Source organism: Rhinopithecus roxellana, chromosome 9, assembly GCF_007565055.1.
Source record: "Rhinopithecus roxellana isolate Shanxi Qingling chromosome 9, ASM756505v1, whole genome shotgun sequence".
NCBI classification, from domain to species: domain Eukaryota; kingdom Metazoa; phylum Chordata; class Mammalia; order Primates; family Cercopithecidae; genus Rhinopithecus; species Rhinopithecus roxellana.
Window position 1 is genome coordinate 44,350,061 of NC_044557.1, and position 26,224 is coordinate 44,376,284.

The following is a 26,224-nucleotide window of genomic DNA, read 5'->3' on the forward strand; positions in this document are numbered from 1 at the left end:
AGGGCTTGGGAGGGGCGCACTTGCAGTCTGAGCACAGTATGTGGAGGCTGCTGTGCCCATCCCTCCTCCACGGCAAATGTGGGCACTGAAAGTCAGCTTTGCAGAAACCCACTTTCAGGAGCCTGAGGCCTGAAGATGACAATTCCAGGCTGGCTTAGCTTCAAAATAGGTATTATTTTCCCTCTGTTTGCCACGTTGTCTACTTGTTTGGAACACAAGTCAGCAGCACAAGGTCAGCAGCTAACATATCTGGACAATCATTGCTAAGGATTGCTAAGGGAATGGGTTGAAATTGTCATTAGCAGGGCTGAACATGAGGACACATGCCTTCCACATGTTTCTAAAAATGGCCTTGATAATGAAGACATCTCTTTGGTTTTGAACTATTTTTACAACTCTAGGTAAAACCCCAAGCCCCAGCGAGCCTTTCTTGGTATACATTAGTTATCCTTAATTAAATAAATGGTTTCCAAATAGAAGCAGATACACAAAAACTTTTATTAAGTGGAAGTTAGACTTACTTCATGGTAATTAACCAGTTACAAGTGCATTTAAATTCATGTGTGTAGACACTGTAGAAGTCAAAATGGTCTTCTGAAAGTCCAGTGTTCTGGCTCTGTTTGTGCCAGTGCAACCCCAGGTAGAACCATCCACAAAGTAAGTACAGGTCAACAATGATATCAGACTAGATTGGCAACACCATATTCATTATTACAAGCATTACAGAACAGAAAAGTCCAAGGACCAGAAGACGATTACTAAAGTGATTCTTACTATAAGCCTTTTTTTCTACTTAAATGCTTCCAGAGGACCAGTGTAGCAAATCCTCAACCCTGGGGGGACAGAGCCACTTCTGCATTTTACACTTAAATGAGCCACAGAAACTGTAAACATTTGGTGGTCTCTTGATGCCCATTTCAAGTAGATGCCAGCTGTCCCCTTGGGAAAGTGCAGTTTAACTGGTGTGAACATTTAACATTGTACATCTTCGATCTGAAAATTTCCTTCTGTTTCAATTAGCACCAGTTTATTTAAAAATATTTTTCCTGGTGTTAAATATTTAGGAAACATTTTTTTTAAACAAACACACAAAGTCCAAAACAATGGAAAGCAACAGAAATTCAAAAAATTGTTTTAGAGAATAGCATTTAGAAAAACAAATGATTTAAACATTCAACAAATCTATGTACAATGTGCCAGAAGCTGGCAAGGAGCATGGCTGAGGAACAGTCAGGTAAAAGGTTTATCAACCTGAACCTCCACAGGCTGTATTTACAGTCAGATAGGTATTCAGAAATGTGTATCAGAACATCTGAATTTGGCTAAAAATCATATAAAAAGACACATTGCCCCTCCCCCAATAACTTCTAATTAGGTAGCAAACAATCCAGTATAACCTTAAGTACCAGGTTTAGAAATGTGTGTGTGTGTTTCCCCCCCGCCCCTGTATTTTACAAACAGTTGAGAAACTTTCTCAATGGACACTGAAGAGAACCAGAATGGCAGAGAAATGGAGTTATTTCCACATTGTCAGATGAAGGAAAAGATACTTTTTCATGCTGAGTAATGTAGTAAAGCACTGATTAAAGAGAGAAGGCAAATTATTAGGGGAAGAGGTTTCATGAAAATATGAAATCAACAAAAGGGCTGAAGAAATTTGTGTATATTCTATATAGACTTTCCAAAATATAAGTAATTTTGAAAAAAGATCAATGATTTGCCTTGCTGGACAATATTTTCATATTTTGTTCTTTGAAACTATAACCGAAACCCCTTGAAGAATATTTTTTTTCTGGGATTGAGCATTACACCCAGCAGATAAAACCTATGCCATTTTTATCCAATGAAATATTCATTCACTTCGTGCAGTTTCGTTTGCTTGTTAATCCAGTGTTACTAGAACCTTTAAAGAACTGGGCACATTTTCTAACAGCCAACATTTCCCATTTATGCTTAAGGAGTAAAAAATAAACCATTTCCCATTTATTCATGTTAATGATGGAATTTTTTAGAGCCTGATGTTTCAGAGTAAAGTTTCAATCTTTAAAAACATCAAGTAGGAGAATATAGATGGGCTTCCCATATCCCCATAAGGATATGTATCCAAGTTTATTTTGAATAATTTGCAATTGTGGTAGGTAGCTATGCAAAAATTTACTTGGATTCAATACAAAATACATGCTACTCTTTGAAAATGCATAGTTTATAATTTTATACATTCATTCACTAATATTAAAGACTTCTGTTAAGCAAGTACTTACCTCTGAATGGTAGTAAGATTATATTTCAAAAGATCTCTAAACATTGGACAGCATTGCCACTTAGCTTTTGAGTTAGCACTCAATGACATGTGAATGCCAGTCATTTTCACACGAGTGTCACACAGGAAGGACTGCTGTTTTCTCTTCATTCTTTCTCCTTTACTTGTTTAGCAGGCACTAAAAAGCAATGCTTTCTACTGATTGCATTTCCACTAGATACCCCGTTTTAAATATTTAATAATTTCATTTTAATATTTTAGATTTGGTGTAGAAAACAATTCAGAAGATGGCTTAATTTTTAAAAGTTTCCTTAAACATTGTCATGGACTAAGAGCAACAGAGGTTTTGTGATTACTGTTGTTCTCTCTCCAGTCTTCTCATTTGATAAAATGACCGTAGGTCACTCGCAGTTGCATCTGATGATAGTCATGAACCCTTTGGGACCTAGCGATTTTTTCTTATCCTGAGTTCTTCTTCTAAGCATATAGGATTTTGATACACAAAACACTTCGGAAACTATTCTAGTGTCTGGTTATTCCAGAGAGCCTATGTTTAAATGGCTGATCACTGTCCAACCATTAATTACAAAAATAGGAATTTTAGGGTGTGTTGTAGGAAAATATTGATTCAGGGATTTTTTTTTTTTTTCTTTTAAACATGTATGATCCACATTCCTGGGTTAATTTACACCCAGGACATTTTCAGTTATCGAAGTCATGGGACTAGTATGTTTTGGAGATTTTTAGTTCTTCCCTAAAAAGCTAAGTCTTTTCTAAAGCTTTCTACCAATGACCAAGGAGGTTCCCCGAAGTTGGCAGACAGTGAAAGGAGGGGCTTTGCTATCATCACAGGTGTTGGTCACATCACAGCCATTGATTTCCAATAAGAAGAGTATGGAAAAAAGGTTTAAAAAGTAAAACAAGGGTTGTAATCTGCAAAGTTATGCATTGCCCCTCAACCTTTTTTGGGAGAGTATGGGTAGTTTATCATTAAACTCCACTGTAGATCCCTGAGGGGTATATTCACACTCTGGCAGCTGCTCTTCCTCTTTCCTCTCGGTCCCAGCCATCTGTGCCCAAAGCATAGGAAGGGGGCTCCAGTGGAGTGAGGGGCAAGTGCTTAACAACATGAGTGGACTGGAGTCCTCTTCTCTTTCCATAAATACGAAATTATAACAATTACACCCTGCAGGAGCCACTTCCTTTTCACATACTAAAGGCCAATTCTGCTTTCATGCTCTGTAATTGTGGGCAGAAGTCAGAGCCTGGAGTAATTAAACATGGAGCCCTCTTGCTCTGCCCTCACTGTCCCCTCCTAAGGTGGAACCCAGCTCACATTCCTGGTTCTGATCACTCTATTAGCCTCGCATGTGGAAAGGACCAGTCGGGTTGCTGACTTGCACAGCAGGCTTTGAGGCACAGTGAAAGGATTAGCTATCTGCCTTGTCATTCTTTACAGTGAGTCTGACCAAATCTTTTGTGATGAGCGTGGCTGGCTGTCTGCTAAGCTGCTCTCCTCATGATCACCTAAAACCGTTCAGACAGATGGAATATTTTTCCCGAAGGAAGGGGATAGCCACACTGACTGAGCCTTACATCCCAGTCACAGTAATATTTATCCCCTTGCACCTTAATTTAAGAGAGAGAAAGCAGTATCACGGAAACAAGAATGTCCCATCGGGGCTTTAGAATTGAAAAAACGTTAACAACAGCCTGGCCTCCAGCTCAGGGAAATGAGGGCAAAGGGATGGGTAATCTTTCAATAGCAAATTCATTGGGGCTCGCCAAGATGGGGGAAAGCAAGACTGGTAGCTGGAATGGGGACTGTTCTCTTTTAAAGCTCCGTTTCTTCTCTAGAGTGCTGGTTTTCCTTTTAAGTCAAGGATGTAGAGAGAATTCAGAAGAAATAGATGAGCACCTTTGTTTTTTTCTGTTTAAAGGAAGTTTCCTTCGTTAATGGTAGTCTCACTCCATCCCCCAGGTGCAGCGGTGCAATCTCGGCTCACTGCAACCTCTACCTCCCGGGTTCAAGGGATTCCCCTGCCTCAGCCTCCCAAGTAGCTGGAATTACAGGTGTGCACCACCACGCCCAACTAATTTTTGTATTTTTAGTAAAGACAGGGTTTCACTCTTCTTCTGTTTTCACTCTTTCTTTCTTCCTCTGTTGGCCAGGCTGGTCTTGAACTCTGACCTCAAGTGATCCATCCACCTTGGCCTCCCAAAGTGCTGGGATTATAGGCGTGAACCACTGCATCTGGCCAACTCTGGTTAATTTTCTGAATTAAAAATTTAGGGAAATGGCCCTAGCAAGATAATGTAATAGTTAATTAGACTTGAGAATTAATTTTTAGTATTTTCATGATATAAATAAATCAAGGGGATCTTCTCTTTGGAAGTTGGTAGTTAATAACTATGTGGATGGTGCCTAACATGAAAGAACATTTTTGAAAAACAAGGACTACAGTTTAATCACCATCTCCACCTTCTTTCAAAATCTACGGTTACTTGCTTTTGGAACCATAGCTTTCTTTTTCTTTCTTTCTTCATGGGTCTTTCTACATCCTGTTATTGTCATGGCAATGGTGCTAACTATGATTCTTTTCCATCAGAAGAGGAAAGCACTAAACTGCTTCCTTCTCCAACACTGTATTACTTTAGAAACATAATAATAAGTATCATTCATCAAGAACCCTGTTCATGATGTAGGAGTCTGGCCAAAATGTTTTTTTTTTGAGGCTCCTTCTAGCTCCACGACTCAACTGCCTGTGAATGACTTAACTCCAAACTCAAGATGTTACACCTGGTAAATTAATGGGAGAAAGGTAAGATGAAATCCATTCATATTTTGGACTGCTTTTTAATCATTCACAATGAAAGAAATCTCAGGCATTGCCAATGTCATTTAAATTGCATTCATATTTAAACATGACTTAACCATATTACCAGGCGTTTCCAACTCTGAATTTACAGTATGTTTTGATTTGATCATTACGGATTATAAATTTGAGCTGGTTTTAAAATTTCTGGCATTGACTTAAGTTTATATACATAGCAAATGTTGTATGCTAGCAGCAAAATAAATTTTCCCCAAGGAGTCAAAACTTTTACTCAGAACATACATTTAGCTAATAAGCTCCTATAATTAACTACCAAATTGGCTGAAATTTAGGGATTAGAGATCCGCTATAGTAAAGGGATTCATCTGGGGATAAATCAGTTTGCACTTGGCAACATGACTGAGTAACGGGTGGGCTCTTTACGTCTATGCTGAAAGGCCTGGACTGAAAAGATGGTTTGAGAACACGGTGGGTCCCTGGGTCTTCTTATGTCCCTAATCAGTCTGGAAGACTAAGGTCTGAGCCAGGCCTTTAATGAGCCCTTTCCCTCTTCCTTGCAAGCAGTACTGAGGCTGACTCAGGTTCAAGACTACTCTGGGTTGGCCTTGGAGGTGGGTATGCTGATTTTAAATATTCCTGTTCTACGCTGGGTTCTTACAGAGATCAAATGGAATAGTGTGTGTGAACGAGACGGATTTATTACATACGTGAAAGGGTCAGTGATTATCCCAATACCATCAGGTCTCTGATGTAAGATACAGTTTAAAATAACTTAGTCCATCTAAATGAAGGAAGCAACTTCTCATTTTTTTCATGACACATTTATTCCCATTTTGCTTTTGCCCTCAAAGATGCTAGAGTTTTGTATGTGGGAAAAACCTCCTTTTGAGGTTAGTGGACACTCCGAAATAACCTAAATGCCTACCAGTTCTGAAGCAAGGCTTCTGCTGTATCATAGGTGAAGCAGTGGTAATTTGACACGGGAACGAAGACTCATGAGGCAGAATGGAGAGGGAAGGAGTGTGGGGAGGCTGGCAAAGGGCTTTGGCACAAGGAGGCAATGTGTGCTCGCTGCAAGCTTCAGAGGCTCCTGGCCACCTTCTCGGAAGGCACGAGGCTGCTCTTTGCCAGCCCCTCATCACAGTGGCCACGGTAGAAAACAGTAAGAAAATAAGGTAACAGTGATTCAATGCTTTGTGGGGCACGGCCTGGGCATGCCAAAAGGAGGCAGAGTGAGAGAGCTGGATAACTCAGCGTTATCTCTATTCAAGTCTGCCATGAGAATGATATCCGGGGAGAAACGATCTCTTTCCCCACTTTTATTTTAGTTGCCCAGATAGTGCCGACATGCGAGTTTGTGGGGCTGATGGATGAACCTGACCTGACAACTGTGGAATGTGAAATCCACTTTTCCTAACAGTTGAAACTGGGGGCTGCAGGCTGCACCTGCCTGTGTACAGCTTCTCTTTGGTCTGCATAGTGTTGGCCAAGAGTTTGAGTTAGTTGTCAACACTTACGTGTCAGGTAATATCCTATTTCCAAGTCAGAAGATCTAGCAGCCCTGGGCCTGATTTCTGCATGGTTCTGATTGTCTAGAGCTGAGTGTGGGCGCCCCTTCAAAGAGGGCATGTGTTCTCCAGTTCAACCTGGTCTTCACCATTCTTGTGTTCCTCTTTGCCTGATCCACATCAATCATTTACAGAACTTGCGTGGTCCTTCTGAGGCACTGACATTTGCAACCTCTCCTATATAGAATTAGGAATCTTTTGGAAATGAGACTCATTTGGTTCAAAACCGCACAGCAATAAAAACTTCTTGGGGACTTTAATGCTAATAATGGAGACATTCCAAGGAGTGAAAACAGAGATATGCAGGACGCCTCATCGTAAAGACCAGGAGCCAAGGCTGTACATGGCTTTCCCTAACTCTGTGCATTTCTAGTCCTCAAGTGTGCAGATTCTAAAGCCTATTTGAAACCAAGGTCCAAGTGACCTTCTGACCACCTCATAAGAGCTGCCCAACGGGTGTATGGCTGTTCTATCTCAGCTTTGCTTTTGATGTTATCTGCATACTTGGCTAATTAGGCTAGCTTCTGGATTACTAAAATCTTAGAAAGAAAAGATGCTTTCTTGTTTTAACAGTGAGTGGGCTTGAAAAAACTGTACAGCATTATGAAATGGTTTTGGCAAAGCTCTAAATTATTTGTGCAGTTTTAATAAACTCTTCACAACTCCCCTCTGTTTCCTGGTTCTTGGGAACGCAGTCACTTACTGATCACAACCTCGTGTGCCTGCTAGTTCTTCACAGTGAAAAATCAAGCACTTGTTCTTTTTCTTTTTTAATTTTCTTTTTTCCCTCCACTATATTTTGGAAGCACTTGTTCTTATGTGGAAATTACAGTTATATACTTAGTGCTGAGGACAAAATTATTTTAAACACTACTGATCACCTAAGAATTCTATCTTCAGACCTATCTAATATGATTTTAGGAATTTCCACCAAATGATACTTGCTGGTTAAATGCAAGTATCTGTGGCTCTGGTAGGTCAAGTGGTAAACTTATCTTTGTGACACAGAATTTATCATTTTACACTAAAAAATTTATAAGAATATTTCTCCCATGGCCTATAAGCATATCTGTGAACATTTTTTAGATTTAAAATATATAAAATGACTCTTCAGGCATCTTTTTCCATGCTTTGAAAACACACCGTTAATGATAAAAGGAGTAGCTGTTGCTACCTTGATTCTCTTATAATACCCATTCCATCTGATCTGTGTTTCTACCCTTGCTGCAGAGGGTTAATTAAAAAGATATGCATCAAAACATTTGCTTAAAAGAGACATAGCCCTTTGTTTGGTGAGCCGGAATTACTTATAATATTAACACTTCCTGTCTGGTAAAATACTATATATTTAAAAAATAAGCTACAATGTATAAAACCAAGGTCATTTCTCGCAAAATGTCTGTGTTCTTTGTGATTACAAAACACTGCATCTTGTAAAATATTTCCAGTTAACTTGAGAAGTAGAGTACTGACGCTTATTACCAAAGTGTCATGTCTCTTAGAACTGTAGAAGCCTAACCAGTATATTTCTTGTTTTATTTGGAAAATTAAGTTATAATTGTTTTTGTATTTAAAGATTACATTTTGCCACAACATATTACCATTATGATTCTCAGACCCACAACAAAAGTTATAAAACATGAGATTGTCTTCAGAAAAAGGAACTATTTACAAAACAGGACCAGAAGTAAAATTCTCATTTTGGTTCCTGGTCCTATGACAGATATACCTTTTAAAGCATGTATATCATTGGATATGGGCTTTTTCAAAGTCAATCGTAATAAGCAAACCAGCTGGTCTTAAATACATTTTATAGTTTCTTGCTCTATTGGTGTGCATTACTCAGTGATACAACTGGTACCTAAAAAAAGTGCTAATCTCATTTTATTTACTGACTTCAGGTTTGGCTAGTTACAATGCAAAAAAGACACAAGAATCAGTTCCGATATGGAGGAATCCTCACAGGTACGAGGAACAGGGACAGTCCGTGCCGCTGGTAGGGCTACTTTCTTAGAGAAATGAAATTTCCAGTTGACCCGTGTGCCTGGGGCATTCTCCAAAATGATCCACATTCTCATTCATATTCATGAATCCTGCTCTGTTTCCACTCATTTGTATGCACAAATTCTTCCCCGAGTTCACACAGGTCAGTGCTACAGAAGATGTGGTCGATAGCAATTCTACAGGGTCATGAGAAAAATCAGCACCTTGTCCACAAGAGTCCATGGAAGTTTGTTTGCTAACATGCTATTAAAGCAAAATGTACATCATTTACGGCTTGCTTTCACCTACAGAATTCTGCTGATAGCTAATAAACAGTCATCCATTGGGTAATGATAAAAAGAACCAGAAAGGCTTTGTATTCACGATTACATTCAGAAAAAGCCTTACATGAGTCTAGGAATATCCCCCACCCCGCCCCCACCCCCAGGCATTGCGCCTGTGGTCCAAATATTAGCCTTAGGCTACGGGTCAGCTACGAACCATTTTCCCAGGGCACTCCCCCACGCCTCACAAATGTCAGCACTGCCCAGTTCATGGAAATTTGTCTTGAAATGATACCATGTTCATTTGAAGAAAAAAATTGTTCTGAGTAGAAAAGACTTTAGTGACAACAAAATTCTTCCTAGTTTTAGGAGTCTCCAGACCTATGTTTGCATGCCCTTTATTTTTCCCTGAGGAAATGAATATTATTTACAGTATTTTGCTACTATTCTCAAGGTATCTCTCTTATATGTACAACTCTGGCCACTTTTCTCTGAACCTTTGCAAGTGAATGCTGCACTTTGGAGTCTGATGAAGGGGGAACATGGATTCAGCAGTGCCAGCTAATTCAGAACCCAGGGCTGCTTTCAAAAGTGTGGCTTAGTGTGACACCAGAAACAGCAGACTTAAAACTCCAGGGATCTTGAGATTTAATGGAGGACATTTCAGTTTTAAAAATCTTTTGCAACATATAGACATGTGGCTATCTCTTTGAAAAGTTTTTAGAAAGGTCAAGAATTGTGTCATTCTCTACTGAAAATTTTCATCTGCAATATGGTTATGTTCATTCAGGCAGGAATTGTCTAACAAAAGGGCACCTTGTTGGTGCCTGGAGCTGCCGCTGGGCACTTTGCAGCTAAGCGCACACATTCTTGGTCAGAAACCCACGACTTTTTTCCTGACACTGGCTTTTGCCAACCAAGGGAGAAAACTTTTCAGCTAGTGTGGTGGAGAGAAGTCCGTATCTGCTAGAGATGGCCCGCTCTGGCTGGGCACAGCAGCCCTGCACCCTTGGCCAGAGGTACTTCCCTTCAGGTCATTCTCTCCTTGCCTCAGGCAGCTGCTCCCAGAGGAGACAATGGCAGCTCCCTGGGAGGTGCTCAGGGATGGTGACCACTAGCTGATCAGCACCAAGAAGATGAGCAAGAGCCAGGTGTTCACAGACCTCTTTTACCTCACCGACCCCCTTGCTACCTGTGTGTTTTCTCCAGGTTGTCACACTGCCTCCCACCAATGCAGCACACATCTTCTGGGAAGGCCCAAGGCTTAACACCACTGCCTGCTGGCCACTCTGTTTTGTCACTGTCTGGAGAATGTCCTGTCAGTCACTATGAAATGACTTCTTTGGAGAGAGATGCGAAAACTTTTCTGAAGGTTGGTGTGTCAAAGGAGAAAAAAAATCAAAAGGCTACATTATGCCTTACTTAGAAATATTTCGGGACCAGAATCCATTGTTTTGCATGTCTTTTGCAGACAGGCCTCCCCTGAGCTCCCTGCGGTGGCCAGGGCTCCAGTTCCACCGCCAGCCTGCTGTGGGAGCAGTCTGCCCAGCCCTCCCCCTCCTCCCAGTCAAACGAACACATACAGAGAACTTGGTTCCACAGCGATGGCATCCAATGAATGTCTGGCTAATTTGGCACTTCATTTAGTTCCAAAACATAAAATAAAGCTACATTAAAAAAAAAAAAAGAAACCTAACTTGCACGATCAGCGGTGTATATTGGAATTCATAGCTTTCAGGGTGGCCTGTAAGGAGTATAATCCCTTTTCTTCAAGACCAGCCACCTGTGGTCTACTAGTTATTCCATGCATTGGTCCAGGGAATATGTGTCCGTGTCTAGGAAGGTACTGAGGGTCTGTTTGCACCTGAAGCCAGAAAAGAAATGACACAGAGCCCTGGGCTATCAGGCAGAAAGGAGCCCCAGCTTGGGCAGGAGGCACAGAACTGTGTGAAAAACACTTTAGAAAGGAGAAGAGATCCCAGGGAAGCTACATTCAGCTCTATAGTTCTGCTTACACCTGTGCACTGGCCGCACACCAGGTAAGGAATGAGCTTGGCTCAGCTAAGCTGGAGCTTAGCACACTCATGGGGTATATATCTGGGGGTGAAAGCCACGGGGCTTTGCTCCAGGACTGCTCCATAGCAAAGAACTCTCCCTCCTTGTGTTTCAAAGTTCTGGGATGGGGGATGGATTTTATACTTCATGACTTGAATCTTTTTCTATTAGTAACAGTCCAACGATCAAGGGCTAGAGAGCTTTGCTGAAGAGAAAAACCTCTAGTCCAGGACTGTACCCTATCATTTAAATACATGGTGAACTTGCTTAAACAGGTGACCAGCTCTGGCCTCCCAAGGCCATTGGGTAATCTGCCCATGGCTCAGGGCTTCCTGGACCAGCCAGAGCATCATCTCACATCAGTGGTGCTGCATGGGGGGGTGACAGGACACCAGGAGGAGAAAGGACATGCTAGAGTAGAAGAAACAAACACATTTCTGCATTTTTAAAAATGCCATTTCCTGGCTGACCTTATAAGTCTAAAACATACAGTATTGCTGGTGCTGTGGCTACTACTGATTGGTAATCAAGATGCAAAATTAGATGAAGCTCTTTCTCTCTTCTCCTAAAATAAATGTTTTTAAAGAAATAAATGAAAAAAAAAAAAAAAAAACACAAAAACCAGGATCTCTTCCAAGGAACAATTTTTAAAAATTTATATGAAACTTTAAGAAATAAGAGTCCCATAATATGTGAATGCACAGATCGTGGATGTTGCGCTGTAGAACCTCCTTATACTTTCTTTTGCTTGTATATAAAAAGAATATTTGTCATTACTAGATGACTTCTCTCTACGCTTAAAAAAGTGTATGTACAATCTCTAGACATATATTAAACTTTCCTCTGTGCAATTTCATTTAACATTCCTATGGCTGATCCCATGTCCCCTGTCCCTATACAGTGCCTCCTATAAGGTGCTCTTCCTACTTTGCATAGGTATAGGAGAAATAACTCTTTAGCAGGGCAATTGAGAGTAGGGTAGATAGAGAATGAGCTTATTTATAGGGCTTGACGACTCCCCTCTTCCCATACCACTATCCTCCAAACAAGCAAGCAAGTTACGAAGTCCAATAAATGGAACACAGTGCAAGCCCTGGCCCTACTAAATTGAGAAATTCCTATACCTACATGCATTTTCCTTTTGATGTTCTGTATGTTCCCTTTTGAGCGAATTCTTAAATGAATAGCTACAATATTTTTATAAGAAAAAATTAAGGTTTGACAACCTTCCATTTACTCACATGTTTATATTGTTCATTAACTCAGCTCCCAGACATGCTAAAGCATAAAACCTATAAAAGTGCACTCAGAATGGAAGTGGTTTGTCGACCTAATATGACTTTCTGAACAGGTGGGGCCATGTGGGCTGTGCTCTGCTGTCTAAAGCAAACCTGCTGGGACAGTTTGAAGTTCTCTACCTCTTCCGAAATCAGTCAGTGGTGGAGCTTGGAGAAAAGGAAAATGACCCATTAACCTGGCTACAATCTTGACAGACAAGCAGTAACAAATAGCTCTGAGTTGCCATTTGTGTCACATCCCTGAAAGAAGCATCGAGGCTTACCCAGATGGCTACAGGTGCCAGTTCTTGACTGAGTTGTGGCAGGTAGAGAGTAAAATTAGCTGTGCTGCCTCAGGGGAAGAGCTTCTTATGGATCCAAGGAAGACTCCTAGATGTTTCCCAACAGTGACAGCTGGACTTCCTGAACTCAGCGTGGGGCTGAAGTCTGCTGGTGATTTCCGTGGACAATCGCTTCTCGAGTTTATGCCATCTGGGGGCCCTACAAGCTAATAGCTCTACCATGGTTCAGTTTGGGGTCATTCTTAAAAACAAAACAAACAAAAAGACATAGAAAAGATGTCCAGAGTGCTGCGCTTTCTTGCAACACATCCTGACATATACTGCTCCGAGAAGTCAAATGGAAAATAGGGAAAAGATTATTCACAACAAAAGTAGGTATTGTTCTTTGTACAAATGCTACTGAATAACCTGTAGCTTGTTTTTTAAGTGTCAAAAAAATCTTGGAAATGGCATAATTCAGAAAGCTTATCAAAATATGCCTCCTTTCTAGGTAAAATGGGCTTTGTTGGTTCAATTGCTACAGAAGTCCACAGTTTTAAATCTAGACATACAGCAAAAAAGTTGACTTTTCTTTTGAAGGAAAAAAGCTAGCTATAGCTGTTCCAGGCTGGGTTCTCAGTAAGAGCAACTTTCTTTTGTCATAGGTGGTGACTTAAACAATTTTTCTGTGTTTTTGCTGTTATTCCTCCAAGGTTCCTGAAAAGGCTTTTCCCAGCTTCAACTGTGTTTTATTCAGGAGGAAAAGCTCTTTCCAACACCTGCAGTGGGAGGCCAGGGCAGGAGCGGCTCAGGGCCCCAAGCCCCTCTGCCTGGGGGTCTCTCAGTCGAGGAACCTCTGGCAGGCTTTCTTCCAGCGGCAAGCGGTACACCACATGTCTCGGTTCTCCATCCCGTACACCTTCCGACACTTTTTGCCCTCTCCCCTGGGCTTCCTGTAAGATAGACGAGGAAGGTTAGTTTAGTGGGAGGAATTCCATAGGCATTCTATGGAGAGCTCAAAATCCCTTGAAAGAGTGAGGGGAAAAAAAAAAAGGCTGGCCATGGTGGCTCATGCCTGTAATCCCAGCACTTTGGGAGGCAGAGGTGGGCAAATCACCAGCAGTCAGCAGTTTGAGGCCAGCCTACTCAACATGGTGAAACTCTGTCTCTACTAAAAACATACAAAAATTAGCCAGGCATGATGGCACGCACCTGTATCCCAGCTACTCAGGAGGCTGAGGCAGGAGAATCACTTGAACCCGGGAGGTGGAGGTTGCAGTGAGTCGAGATCGCACCACTGCACTCCAGCCTGGGAGACAGGGCAACTTCTCTCTAGGTTCAGACTCTAATATGTGCTGGTTGTTTTCACAGCCACTCAACTGTAAAAATTTGCTACTATATCCCTTAGGCTTCTATTTGTCTACTTGTGGACATGTCCATTTGGGCATCTTCATAAAACTGAATTAAATAAGTAAACACAAGAAATGTCAGTAGAGAGCAACATTGCTCTTTCAAGTTTTTAAATAGGTACTTTCAAATGCTCCCTCCATTCTCAATTTCTAGTACAGCAGTCCCTGCTAAGGGTGGGGAATATGTTCCAAGACCCCCAGTGGATGCCTGAAACTGCAGATAGTACAAACCCCATATATATACTATGCATGAATTTCTTTTTCTTTCTTTACAGTTTCATGGATTGAAGATTCATTCTTACTGTCGATTTTTGCAACCTCAATGTAACAATTTTTTTCTTTCTTTGTTAAGTTGAAAACTTTCACCTTTTCACTTAAAGGAAGCACTTTATGGCTTGTCTTTGGCATATCTGAATTAAAGCCTCACCACTCTTGCACTTTGGGTCCATCATTAAGTAAAAGAAGGGTTACTTGAACACAAGCACAGTTTGTAAGAGTCAATCTAATGGGAGAGTAGTGTAGACACTGTGGATACACTGAACAAAGGGATAACATTCATCCCAGGCAGGACGGAGCTGGATGGCACAAAATTTCATTACATGACTCAGAATGGTTTGCAATTTAAAACTTAGGAATCATTTATTTCTGGAATTCTCCATTAAGCATTTTTGGGCCACAACTGACTTCGGGTAACTGAAACCACAGAAAGTAAAACTGTGGATAAAAGGGGACTACTGTATTTTGGTTAAGGAACTTCTGGGGAGATTGTTCTTGATCTGCATTAAAAATTGTATCTTATAGTTCATTTAATATAGAGATTAATACAACATGGCTCTAAATAGACCCAATAATCACCATTACCTATTCTGTAAAAACAAAACAAAACAACAAAAACCCAAAACCTTACTGTAAATTATTACCCCCTAAAACAATAAATCTTCATTAATAGGTAATGGATGGGAAAAACCACAGGAAAAAAAGAAAGTGAGTTTTGTCAATTGTGGAGAAATTTTATAGAAGATCATCTCTCAGGGTTCTCTCTGCTGTTCTGTTTTACAGTTAATTCCCTTGTGGTGAAGTATGCGGAGTTTTAAGCTGTCGTACCTTAGGCTGACTGTGCCTCTGGGTGGGGAGGACAGGACCGTGTGCGCATGCTGTCTCTGCTCTCCTGTGCCCACTGGATGATGATGTGTGGGTGACACCTGGTGAATACATGGAAAACAAAGTTGATGGGACAGGTTTTCCACCCATGCAGTTAGTTAGCCTTTGCTATGTGGACACTGGTCCTTGACCATTAGAAGCAGAGATGAGGCCAGGCGCGGTGGCTCACACCTGTAATCCCAGAACTTTGGGAGGTCGAGGTGGGTGGAGCACTTGTGGTCAGGAGTTCAATCAGCCTGGCCAACATGGTGAAACACTGTCTCTACCAAAAAGTACAAAAATTAGCCAAGCTTGGGGGTGTGTGCCTGTAGTCCCAGCTACTTGGGAGGCTGAGGCAGGAGAATTGTTTGAACCCCGGGGCGGAGGCTGCAGTAAGCTGAGATCGCGCCACTGCACTCTAGCCTGGGTGACAGAGTGAGATCCTGTCTCAAAAAAAAAAAAAAAAGAAAAAGAAAAAAAGAAGCAGAGATGCTTTCCTCACAGAGACAACACATTAAAATGGAGGAGGGCTGCTTATGGCAGAATTAAAATGCATTCCCAAACAGAGAAGGCCAACCAATAGCCAATATCTCAAACATTTTTTACTTCGTATCTATGCATTTCAAGTGGCTCATAATACCATATTTTCACTTGAATAATATTTTAAACCTTAAAGTACATTCCTGTCTACTTCTTTTAATCCTCATGAACCCTGTCAAGTAGGGCAAGGCTCACCATTCCCTTTTTAGAAGATGAAACATACCTAGAGAGGTTAAGAGATTTATTTAAGATTATGTAGGTAGTAACCGACAATGACACAATGCAGGTCTAGGCCTTCTGTTGGCTCTAGTGGATCAATCACAGCCACTAAATACATGGATTATTGTATAAAACACCCCCTCAGCAGACTCTCAGGTCCAAACAGGAAGGAATAAAGGCAAGAGGCAGAGAGCCTGAGCAAATCAAGAACATATGCCATCCACCAAACACTTACTGAGTGCTCACTATGTGCTAGGTACACTGACAGCAGCTTTAATCTTCACAACGACTCCACATAGTATTACTATTGTTCCCATTTTATAGATTAGGAAACCAAGGCAGATGGAGGTTAAGTAACTTGCCAAAGGTCACAGCATGTGTCATGGTGGAGCCAGGGCTGTGCTGCAGCTCTCCCTGGCACCAGGACGTGTGTTGAACTCTGTTGCTCTTCTGTCCCTCAGTCATAGAGAAGGACCCCTGCTGTCCTCAGTCCCTTCCGGATTACTCACTTCAGCCCTTTGCATCACCTGCTCTCGTAACACTAAATAATGTCCCCAGCTTCTGGAATTCTTACAAGCTGCAACAAATTAATTTTTTTTAACGAAGGAAAAAGAATGTTTCAACTAATTAATCAGTATTGCCATATATGGGAGGGCAGACATTTAATAAATTTAAAAACCTAGGAGCCCGCCGGGCGCGGTGGCTCAAGCCTGTAATCCCAGCACTTTGGGAGCCCGAGACGGGTGGATCACGAGGTCAGGAGATCGAGACCATCCTGGCAAACATGGTGAAACCCCGTCTCTACTAAAAATACAAAAAACTAGCCGGGCGAGGTGGCGGGCACCTGTAGTCCCAGCTACTCGGGAGGCTGAGGCAGGAGAATGGCGAGAACCCGGGAGGCGGAGCTTGCAGTGAGCTGAGATCCGGCCACTGCACTCCAGCCCGGGCGACAGAGCGAGACTCCGTCTCAAAAAAAAAAAAAAAAAAAAAAACCTAGGAGCCAACGTGGTCATAGGAATAGCATTGTCAATTAAAAGTCATGGGAGCGTTCCCCATTCTTAGAGAATTGCTTTTCTCTAGTATAGGTATTAGTACTTTCTCTTCTCTTTGAACATAAAGGAATGCTCGGGATACAGTTTGGATGTGTGTCCCTGCCCGAATTTCATGTTGAAATGTTATCCCCAATGCTGGAGGTGGGGCCTGGTGGGAGGTGTGTGGATCATGGGGATGGATCCCTCATGAATGGCTTGGACCATTCTCTTGGTGATATGTGAGCTCTCACTCTTGAGTTTACATAAGACCGTGGTGGTTTTATGCCCATTCCTGCTTCATACATGACGTGCCTGCTCCCGCTTCACCTTCCACCATGAGTAAATGCTCCCTGAGGCCTCCCCAGAAGCAGAGCAGATGCCACTGTGCTTCTTGTATAGCCTGCAGAGCCAATTAAACCTCTTTTCTTTATAACTTACTCTGTCTCCGGTATTTCTTTATAGTAATGCAAGAATGGCCTAATAGAGATCATCAGTGTTATTTTCCCAGACATTAATTTTAATGCTATGGTTTGAATGTTTGTCCCCTCCAAAACTCATGTTGAAACTTACTTGCCAATATAATACTATTAAGAGGTGGGGCCCTTAAGAGGTGATTAGGCTCTGAGGGCTCCACTCCCATGGGTGGGATCAGTGTTCTACAAGGGCCAGTCTGGCCCCCCTTACCCTCTCACCTTCTGCCATGTGATGATGCAGCATAAAGGCCCTCACAGAGGCTGGCATGTTGATGTTGGACTTCCCCGCCTCCAGGCTGTTAGTCAGTAAATTTCTGTTCATTACAAATTACCCAGTCTAAAATATTCTGTTATAGCAGCACAAAACTTAGACATTTAAAAAATTATACAGGTAGGGCCAGGAGTGGTGGCTTACACCTGCAATCCTAGCACTCTGGGAAGCCAAGGTGGGCAGATCACTTGAGTCCAGGTGTTTGAACCCAGTCTGGGCAACATGGTGAAACCCCATCTCTACTAAAAATACACAAATTAGCCAGATTGGTGATGTGCACCTATAGTCCCAGCTACTCAGGAGGCGGAGGTGGGAGGATCACCCGAGTGTGGAGAGTTCAAGGCAGCAGTGAGTCGAGATTGTGCCGCTGTACTCTAGCCTGGGCAACAGAGTGAGATGCATCTCAAAAAAAAAAAAAAAAAAAAAAAAATTATACAGGTAAGTAAAAAAATCTAACATTTGGAACCACTGTTGCCATGAGTTTGAATTATTCTATACCACTGGTCTTCATGCTTAAGTTGGGTGGAGCAAGGGCCAGCAGAGGTAACATTCAGAGTTTTTAAAAATAAAAGCTTTGGAGTTCAGTGCATTCATTTCATGTGTATAGATATGTAGCTTCCTCCAAGAGCAGAATCCTCCTCACCCCATCTCATAATGGCTTTGGTTTTGTACAGGATGAGTAACAGCAAACTAGAGGGAGTGAATACCTGAGACATCTATAGTCACTGTAGATGATCTATGATATGCTTATATGAATTGTTTTAAATTATCAGGAAAATAAACATAAAAATCTAACAACTCTTGTAGAACTAATAGAATCCCAAGAACACTGTGCTTCATTTAGTCAGAGAACTGGAAAAGTTTGGTTGACATGACAGTAACACTACTTCCATCAGCCAGGGATAATGTGGAAGTTTCTAGATCATGCAAAGTTGCCATAGCCCTTTTGCATGAAGTGATATGAGATTATTGGATACTCTTCATTCAACAGACACTTATTAAGTACTTGCTATGTACCAAGCATTGTTACAGATTCTGCGGATATAGCTGTGAACAAAACAAATTCTCTGCTCTCATGGAGCTTACATTCTAGTGAGAAGATAGACAATAAATACAAAATCACACAAGACCATTTTAGTGATAAGTAGCTGACAGAAATAAAATAGGGTAATAGGCTAACGTGTAATAGAAGGAGAGGACATTTATTTATTTTGAGTGGTAAGAGAAGGCCTCCCGAGGAGGTCACCTTTCACCTACAAGGCATTGCAGAAAAGGGGGTGGGCACTTTGTGGGAGGTGGAGGGTGGGAGGAGAGGAGAGGGAAGTATCAAGCTATGCCTCTGACCTGCAATAAGGGATCTGAATGTTATTCTAAGCACAATAAGTCAGTCACTGGAGAGTTTTTAAAAGCAAGACATCTGATTAATGCTTTAAAAAGATCACTGGCTCTTTGGGGAATGGACAGTAGATAGCCTGGAAAGGAGCCCTGGAGTTAAGAGGCTTTTGCAGTATTCCAGGCAAACACATACTGGTAGTTTAGACTAGGTATGGTGGCAGTGGTGGGAGGGCCTGGATTCCTGATGTTTAGAGGCACAGCCTAGGACTTGTGGGTTGGGATGGGGCACAAGGAAAATTGCATCTTTAGATCAATCAAGGATGAACTGAGGAGTCAAGAATGAATCCCACGTTCTGGCCCAAGTGGCTGAAGGGACAGTGGTGCCACTTTCTGAGATGAGAAAATTGCAGAAGCAGCAGGGTGAGGGAGGCATGAGGAACAGGCTTTTGAAAATTCCAGGAACAGAGTTTGAGGGATATGGATTGTCTTCGGCTGTTTTGTGCTGCTGTAACAGAATACCTGAGACTGGATGATTTATAATGAGCAGAAATTTATTTCTTACAGTTCTGGAGGCTGGAAAGTCCAAGGTTGAGGGGCCTGCATGTGACAACAGCCTTCTTGCTGTGTCATCCCAGGGCAAAGGGTAGAAGGGTAACAGTGCACTTAAGAAAGAGCTGAACTTGTTTTTACAACAAACCCACTCTCCTGATAATGACACTAATTCATTCATGAGAGTAGAGTCTGCTAGACCCCATCACCTCTTAAGGGTTCCAACTATCAACACTGTTGCACTGGGGATTAAATTTCCAACACATGAAATTTGGGGGACACTTTCAAACCACAACATGGACCTCCTGCAGGAATGACCCCTCACCAAAGTCTTTCTTCCTGCTAATGGCTCTCTTAACTCTGGAGTTCAGTACATGTGTTTCTACAGGGTACAACATAGCAAAAGACAGAGGACCCACTTCAAACTTCCGTATGTGGCTTAGTTCAGTGGGAGGCTCAATATGACATGTGAGTTTTTCTTGAGACTTTTAATGGCAAGACAGTTATGTTTCAGCTTCCTATTTTAGTTGAGGATGAGGGTGGAGAAACCAAGGGAGTAACTGGGGCAGTCAACTACCATTTATTCAGTGTTTGGGAATGTGAAAGACAGGCAAGTAGGTTATCTATTATCTCTTTTAATTCTCACAGCAAACTTGCAAAATAAGCAATCTATACCTACATCTTACAGATAGAGAAATTTAGGCTTTGAGCAGGGAAGTGGCCTGCAGAGCATCCCAGAGGTAAAAGTAGCAGCAGAAGTAATTTGCTGAGAGCCTGCTATATAAGCTAAGTGTCTTCCATATGTTATCTATTTTAATCTTCACAACAACCCTATCATAGCCATCATTTCCATTTTATAGATGAGGAAATGGAGAAGTTAAGTGCACTGCCCAGACCACACAGTTAGTAAATGGACTCAGGATTTGAACACCGTTGTCTGACTTGAACACAGCTGGCTTTGGAACTCACTTCTGAATGATGTCAAAGCCCTGCTTTTTGCACTCTTCCATCCTGCCACATTGCTGATGGAAAAAATGTGTGTCCTAAAATAAAGCCCCATAAAGCAAATACTCTCTCTCTTAGTGGTCTCTGCATTGCAATTTGTTTATTTCTTAACCACTTCTAAGTTCTATTTTGTGGCATGTTTTATAAAGCATATAATGTACTTGGACAGTATAATATGATAATATTTCTAATTAAATAAAATTGTTGGGCTATATGTTCATAGTTTGTCTACTGGTTAGGTGTGACCTCAGAAGAATCTAAAGAACTCTAAATTATTATCTGTAAAAATTGTGGTTAATCTCTCCCATGTGTTGAGTATATCTGTGTTACAGAAATCAATCCTAAATAGGGAGGAGCCGCTTTCTCTGACCCATTAAACAGTGCTGAGACATAGTACAGGCAGCAATGATGGTAAGAGATCTGTAGTGTCAGCTACATGCCAGGCATTGTGTGAGCGACACAACTCTACAAGGTAGTACTAGAGTAGAGGATATTACTTTAGAAGGGTCACATGGTGTTCACAAATGCCAGAGCAAGGATTTGCAAGTAAGCCTCACACTAGAGATGCTGTGCCCTTCTGTAAATATGCAGGAGAAATTTCTTTTCTTTGAATTTTTTTATCTCTTAAGAGGGGGGAAAAAGGCCTCTGGCTTGGTTTTAACCTCATATAATTCTGAACCTTCCCTCAAGGCATTAAAAAAGAAACCTCAAACAAGCTAAGCATTTGACAATTAAGCACTATTTCAGCTTTGGAGACCCTCCCCAACAGCCTGAGGCCTCCTAGAACTGCTCTTGGATAGCAAGTTGACCAGCTCATACTTGCTTTCTTAGGGGTTGTTATAGATAGAACGTTTGTGTCCCTCGAATTCATATGATGAAGCTCTAATCCCCAGTGTGGCTGTATTTGGACATAGGGCCTTTAAGGAAGTCATAAGGGTGGGGCCCTGATCCAACAGGATTAGTGTCCTTTAAGAAGGGATAGCTGAGACTGGTGCACTCCTTCTCCATGTTTGCTCTTCTTGGCTTGCCAGTGCCCTGGCATGTGCTTGTGCGCACTCTCTCTCTCGGCTATGCATGCACAGTGAGAAGGCAGCCATCTACAAGCAGGAAGGGGTCTTCACCAGAACTGACTTGGCTGACACCTTGATTTGGACTTCTAGCCTCTAGAACTGTGAGAAAATAAATTTCTGTTGTTTAAGCTGCCAAGTCTATGGTATTTTATGGCAGCCTTGAGCTGATTAATAAAGGGGCCAAGGGCTCTTAGTTTTCTGTCATGAAAAGAGAGAGAAAGAAATGGAGATAATTAGGAGAGAAGGCAGGTCATTAGGGAAAAACATGTCAAAGAAACTTGTAATTAAGGATGTTCTCTTTCCTACCCCTCTCCCCACAGCCTTAGGCTACAAAAGACTGAACTTCCAGTTACATTTGTTAAATATGCAGTTCAGCCTTCTCGGCTACACACCTCCGGGAAGAGGTCTTACCCAGGGAACTTATTAAAGTCCAATGTTCAAGAAATCTAGCATAGGCAAATGAATAAATAAAATCCTACAACCCTTGGGATTTTTCAGAAAGGGATTTTTCCCACTTTCTAGGAAGTGTACAAAAGTATCCATCCTCAATACCAAGTCTCAAAGATGTGGGAGAAAAGTAAACTCTAAACAGGGTTGACAACCTCAGGGTATTTATTTTAGAATACAAGGATAAAGGTAATTTTTTGAAAAGCATTTTATAACATGAATATTTCTCTGTTCTTCAGTTTGGACACAATTGAAGCCATCATGAATACAAATTCATTATAACTTACAACTTTTAGAGCTTTGGTCTGAAAACCCTATTATACCAATTTAGAGGGTAAGAATTCACATGTTTTTAAATTCTACCTGGCTTGCCTGGCCCTCCTGGAGCATCAGGGACAGTTGCTGGCATGCTGCCCGTGGGTGTGCAACAGTCCTGCATCTGTGTGGGTGGGCCGTCATGAGAGCTAGCCCACCAGGAGAAGAAGGACGACAGCAGCACCTGCTTGTTTTTTTTTTTAAAGCATAGCCAGACAGTTTAGCAACATAAAGAACATTCTTAGTTGTAGCCTTCTTGTCTTTCTAGGGTAAAACAAAAACCTTTGAAAATTCCACCCCACCCTTATTTTATCTTTAAACAGGAATGGCAAGCTTGACTGCTAAAATCAGTCTAAAGTCTTTGCTGAAACAGGTTACACAATCAGCAAAATTGGGAATTCTCTGGTGAAAGAATAAATTAGAAGCTCTCAGCTGGGCACGGTGGCTCAAGCCTGTAATGCCAGCACTTTGGGAGGTTGAGGTGGGTGGATTGCTTGAGCTCAGGAGTTCAAGACCAGCCTGGGCAACATGGGAAACCCCCGTATCTACTAAAAATACAAAAATTAGCCAGGTGTGATGGTGTGCATCTGTAGTCCCAGCTACTCAGGAGGCTGAAGTGGGGAAGATGAGCTGAGCCCAGGGGGGTTGAGCCTGCAGTGAGCCACGATGGCACCACTGTACTCCAGCCTGGGTCATGGACTGAGACCCTGTTTCAAGGAGAGAGAGAGAAAAAAAAAAAGCTCACATAGGATTTTAGTGGAATACCGACTTAATCCAGCTATAGTATGTCTTAGATATCGTATATATACTGTCTGTCAAAGTTTTTGTCTAGAATGTCCCAGGTAACCAACACAGAGTGAAATGAGGGATTCTGTAAAAATTCAAGGGCACTGAGATGAGGGTAGAAATACACAGTGTGTGCAGCAGAGTTTTAACATTCCATTGTTGAAAAACAAATGATATAAGGTATCCTGGCTGGTATCCTAGTGTGTAAGACACATAAGAACCATAAAGGACACGGAGCTAGTAAAGAGCCCCTCAGAGTGATTTCCCTATACCTCAGAAGATAATTTAATTAGAAAAGCAAAGGGGAAAACATTCCAGTTTGCATGGCCACAGAGGTAGTCTGAAAGAGGTCTGAACTGGGCTGTTCCATCTCCATGCTATAGCATCAGATGAGCAACATGGTGTATGCTTCCCATACACCATTGAAAATTCTTCCCAAGTCAAAGGCAGGAATTAATAGGATGCAGAATAGATGGTCTCAATAATTCTGTAACTGTGGCTGCCATTTTAAGTTAATACAGAGAGGCTGTCTCAAAAGTGACATCAAGAGTCACTCCGGGTCTTTTTATGTCTACCAAAAAAAAGTCCTCAAACAGACAGATTGTTAACCTCTGACACCTACATCAGTGGATCAGTGTTCTTGCCAGAAGCAAAACTAATACCAACACGGCTAAGCTGCCCTCTTCTAATGTCTACTAACAAGGTCACTCTTGCAGAGCTACCAGAAGTTACCACTATTCAATGAAAATACAACTTTAAAAATGACTCCAGACCCATGGTATTGTTTACAAATCACATTCCCAGAGTCTTTTCTGGAAGCCACTATTTCCCAAATTGCTTCCAGCAGTATGCTTTTTACTGTTGGCTATTCCTCTATGGAATTTAATAAATATTCATCAACAGAGCACAGCATAATTCATTCAGCCACTTTCATTTTTATCAGTTCCACAGAAGGGTTTAGACTTTGCTGGAAACCTTGGGGAGCTGCCAGTGGTTGACAATAAGAAGCTTTTGTGAGGTCCTTGGGGAGAAGGGTGGAGAAGAGAAAATAAGGTTAATATCTGTTATCACAAGCCACTTCCTGAACCTTATCAGGAGTTATACACCACTGTGAGCCTCAACAGTGTGCATGTCTGTGGCTGTTCTGTGATAAACTATAAAAGACCCAATATATTTTTAAATGAATGGTTAGAAATCAAGTTAATTCACAGTGATTTATCAGACAGGAATCATTTAATATGTCAAATCAATTCTTATGTACTACTTAAGTCTGATTGCATATTTCAGCACTCATTTACTTTCAGATTATCCATCAGCATGGATTATTCAGACTTTGAAAGAAAAAATGATTTTAATGTATTTTTGAGACTTCAAAATGACATACATACAGAACAATATTTCCTAAGTAATAAAATTTATAGTTACTTATAATGATAAACACCATTTTTTCTATACAAGATCTGAGTTCAGCTATTAATTTTACCGTCATTTGGAAACATACAAATATACTACCAACACAAAAAAATCTTGATATATTTCCAACAAGATGTTTATGAACAGTTGAAACTCTCTCATAGTTTTCTGAAATGCAAAACACCTTTTTGAAGAGAAGTGATACCTGCTGATGAGTTTACAAATATCATTTAAGAAATATAGTACTTCTGGCATCCTGATGTTTGTATTTTTCTTGCATGCCTCTACTATTCGCTCTCTAAATTTAGTCTACATTGGCTTTGACCAGATTTTTGGCTTTTTCGTTTTTCTACTTACCGGAATGCCTGTGAAAGTGACCGGAGGAGATTGCCAGGAAATGCTGAAGCTGCTGCCATTGGGGGTGAACTTGGCCGATCCTGGAATGGTCACAGGGGGTGTGGCCTGTCAAATAAAAAAACAGAGAAAGCTGTTATGAAGGAGTATTTTCCTTCGGAGCTTTAAGCTCTTATTACCAAAGGAGGACCTCAGAAATGGTCTCAGCTATATTAATAACTTAGACTAATTATCTAATAGGAAGAGATTAAACAAGGTTAAAGGGAGCAGCCAGAAATAAACTTTGTATATACACCTAAGCAAGCTATCTAAAGTATAAAAAGAGATGGTTTTTGACTGTTGATTTCTGAAAAGAAATTTTATTATATGTACATATACTTATTTTAGGATACCTGTGAGATAGAATTCTTCACTCTAAAATTGGGGAATATACCCTGCTATACTGTGAGGGTGGGTGTAAATTAGTACAATGTTCTTGGAAGGTAATTTGACAGTACATATAAAAATTCTTAGCATTCTCTGTGTTAGCTATTCCACTCTAGGAATTCATTCTAAAGAAATGTACGCAAGAATGTTCCTTGCACAACTATATATTATAAAAAAGCAATTGGGGCTGGGTGTGGTGGCTCATGTCTGTAATCCCAGCACTTTGAGAGTCAGATGCAGGAGGATTGCTTGAGGCCAGAGTTTGAGACCAGTGAGGGCAACACAGTGAGACTTCGTCTCTCCTAAAAATAAAAAAAATTAGTCAGGGGTGGTGGTGTGTGTCTGCAGTTCCAGCTACTTGGGAGACAGAGGCAAGAAGATTATGTGAGCCCAGGAGTTCGAGGTTGCAGTGAACTATGATCATGCCACTGCACTCCAGCCTGACAACAGAGTGAAATCTTGTCTCAAAAAAAAAAAAAAAAACAAGGCCGGGCGTGGTGGCTCACACCTGTAATCCCAGCACTTTGGGAGGCCAAGACGGGTGGATCACGAGGTCAGGAGATCGAGACCATCCTGGCTAACACAGTGAAACCCCATCTCTACTAAAAATACAAAAAAAAGAAATTAGCCGGGTGTAGTGGCGGGCGCCTGTAGTCCCAGCTACTTGGGAAGCTGAGGCAGGAGAATGGCGTGAATCAGGGAGGCGGAGCTTGCAGTGAGCCGAGATCGCGCCACTGCACTCTAGCCTGGGTGACAGAGCGAGACTCCGTCTCAAAAAAAAAAAAGAAAAGGAAAAAAAAATACTGGAAACAACACAAATGCCAGTAATAGGGAAGTAGGTAAATATATCATGATATACCTACAGAGTAATTCAAAACGTTGTTAAAATGGCATAA

At 41.4% G+C, this 26,224-nt stretch overlaps 1 protein-coding gene across 2 annotated transcripts in view; it reads right to left on the reverse strand.

Moving 5' to 3' along the window:
• Positions 1–474: 474 nt before the first annotated feature.
• The window catches only part of ZNF704 (zinc finger protein 704), a 253,235-nt gene continuing 227,485 nt past the window's right edge, over positions 475–26,224 (reverse strand). For both annotated transcript variants that reach the window (XM_010378482.2, XM_030937783.1), the window contains 3 exons: positions 24,906–25,010; positions 15,059–15,156; positions 475–13,498 (listed from right to left, as the gene is read on the reverse strand). In XM_010378482.2, coding sequence (XP_010376784.2) covers positions 13,387–13,498; positions 15,059–15,156; positions 24,906–25,010 — 315 coding nt within the window. In that variant the 3' untranslated portion in view covers positions 475–13,386. The remainder of the gene's footprint in view (positions 13,499–15,058; positions 15,157–24,905; positions 25,011–26,224) is intronic.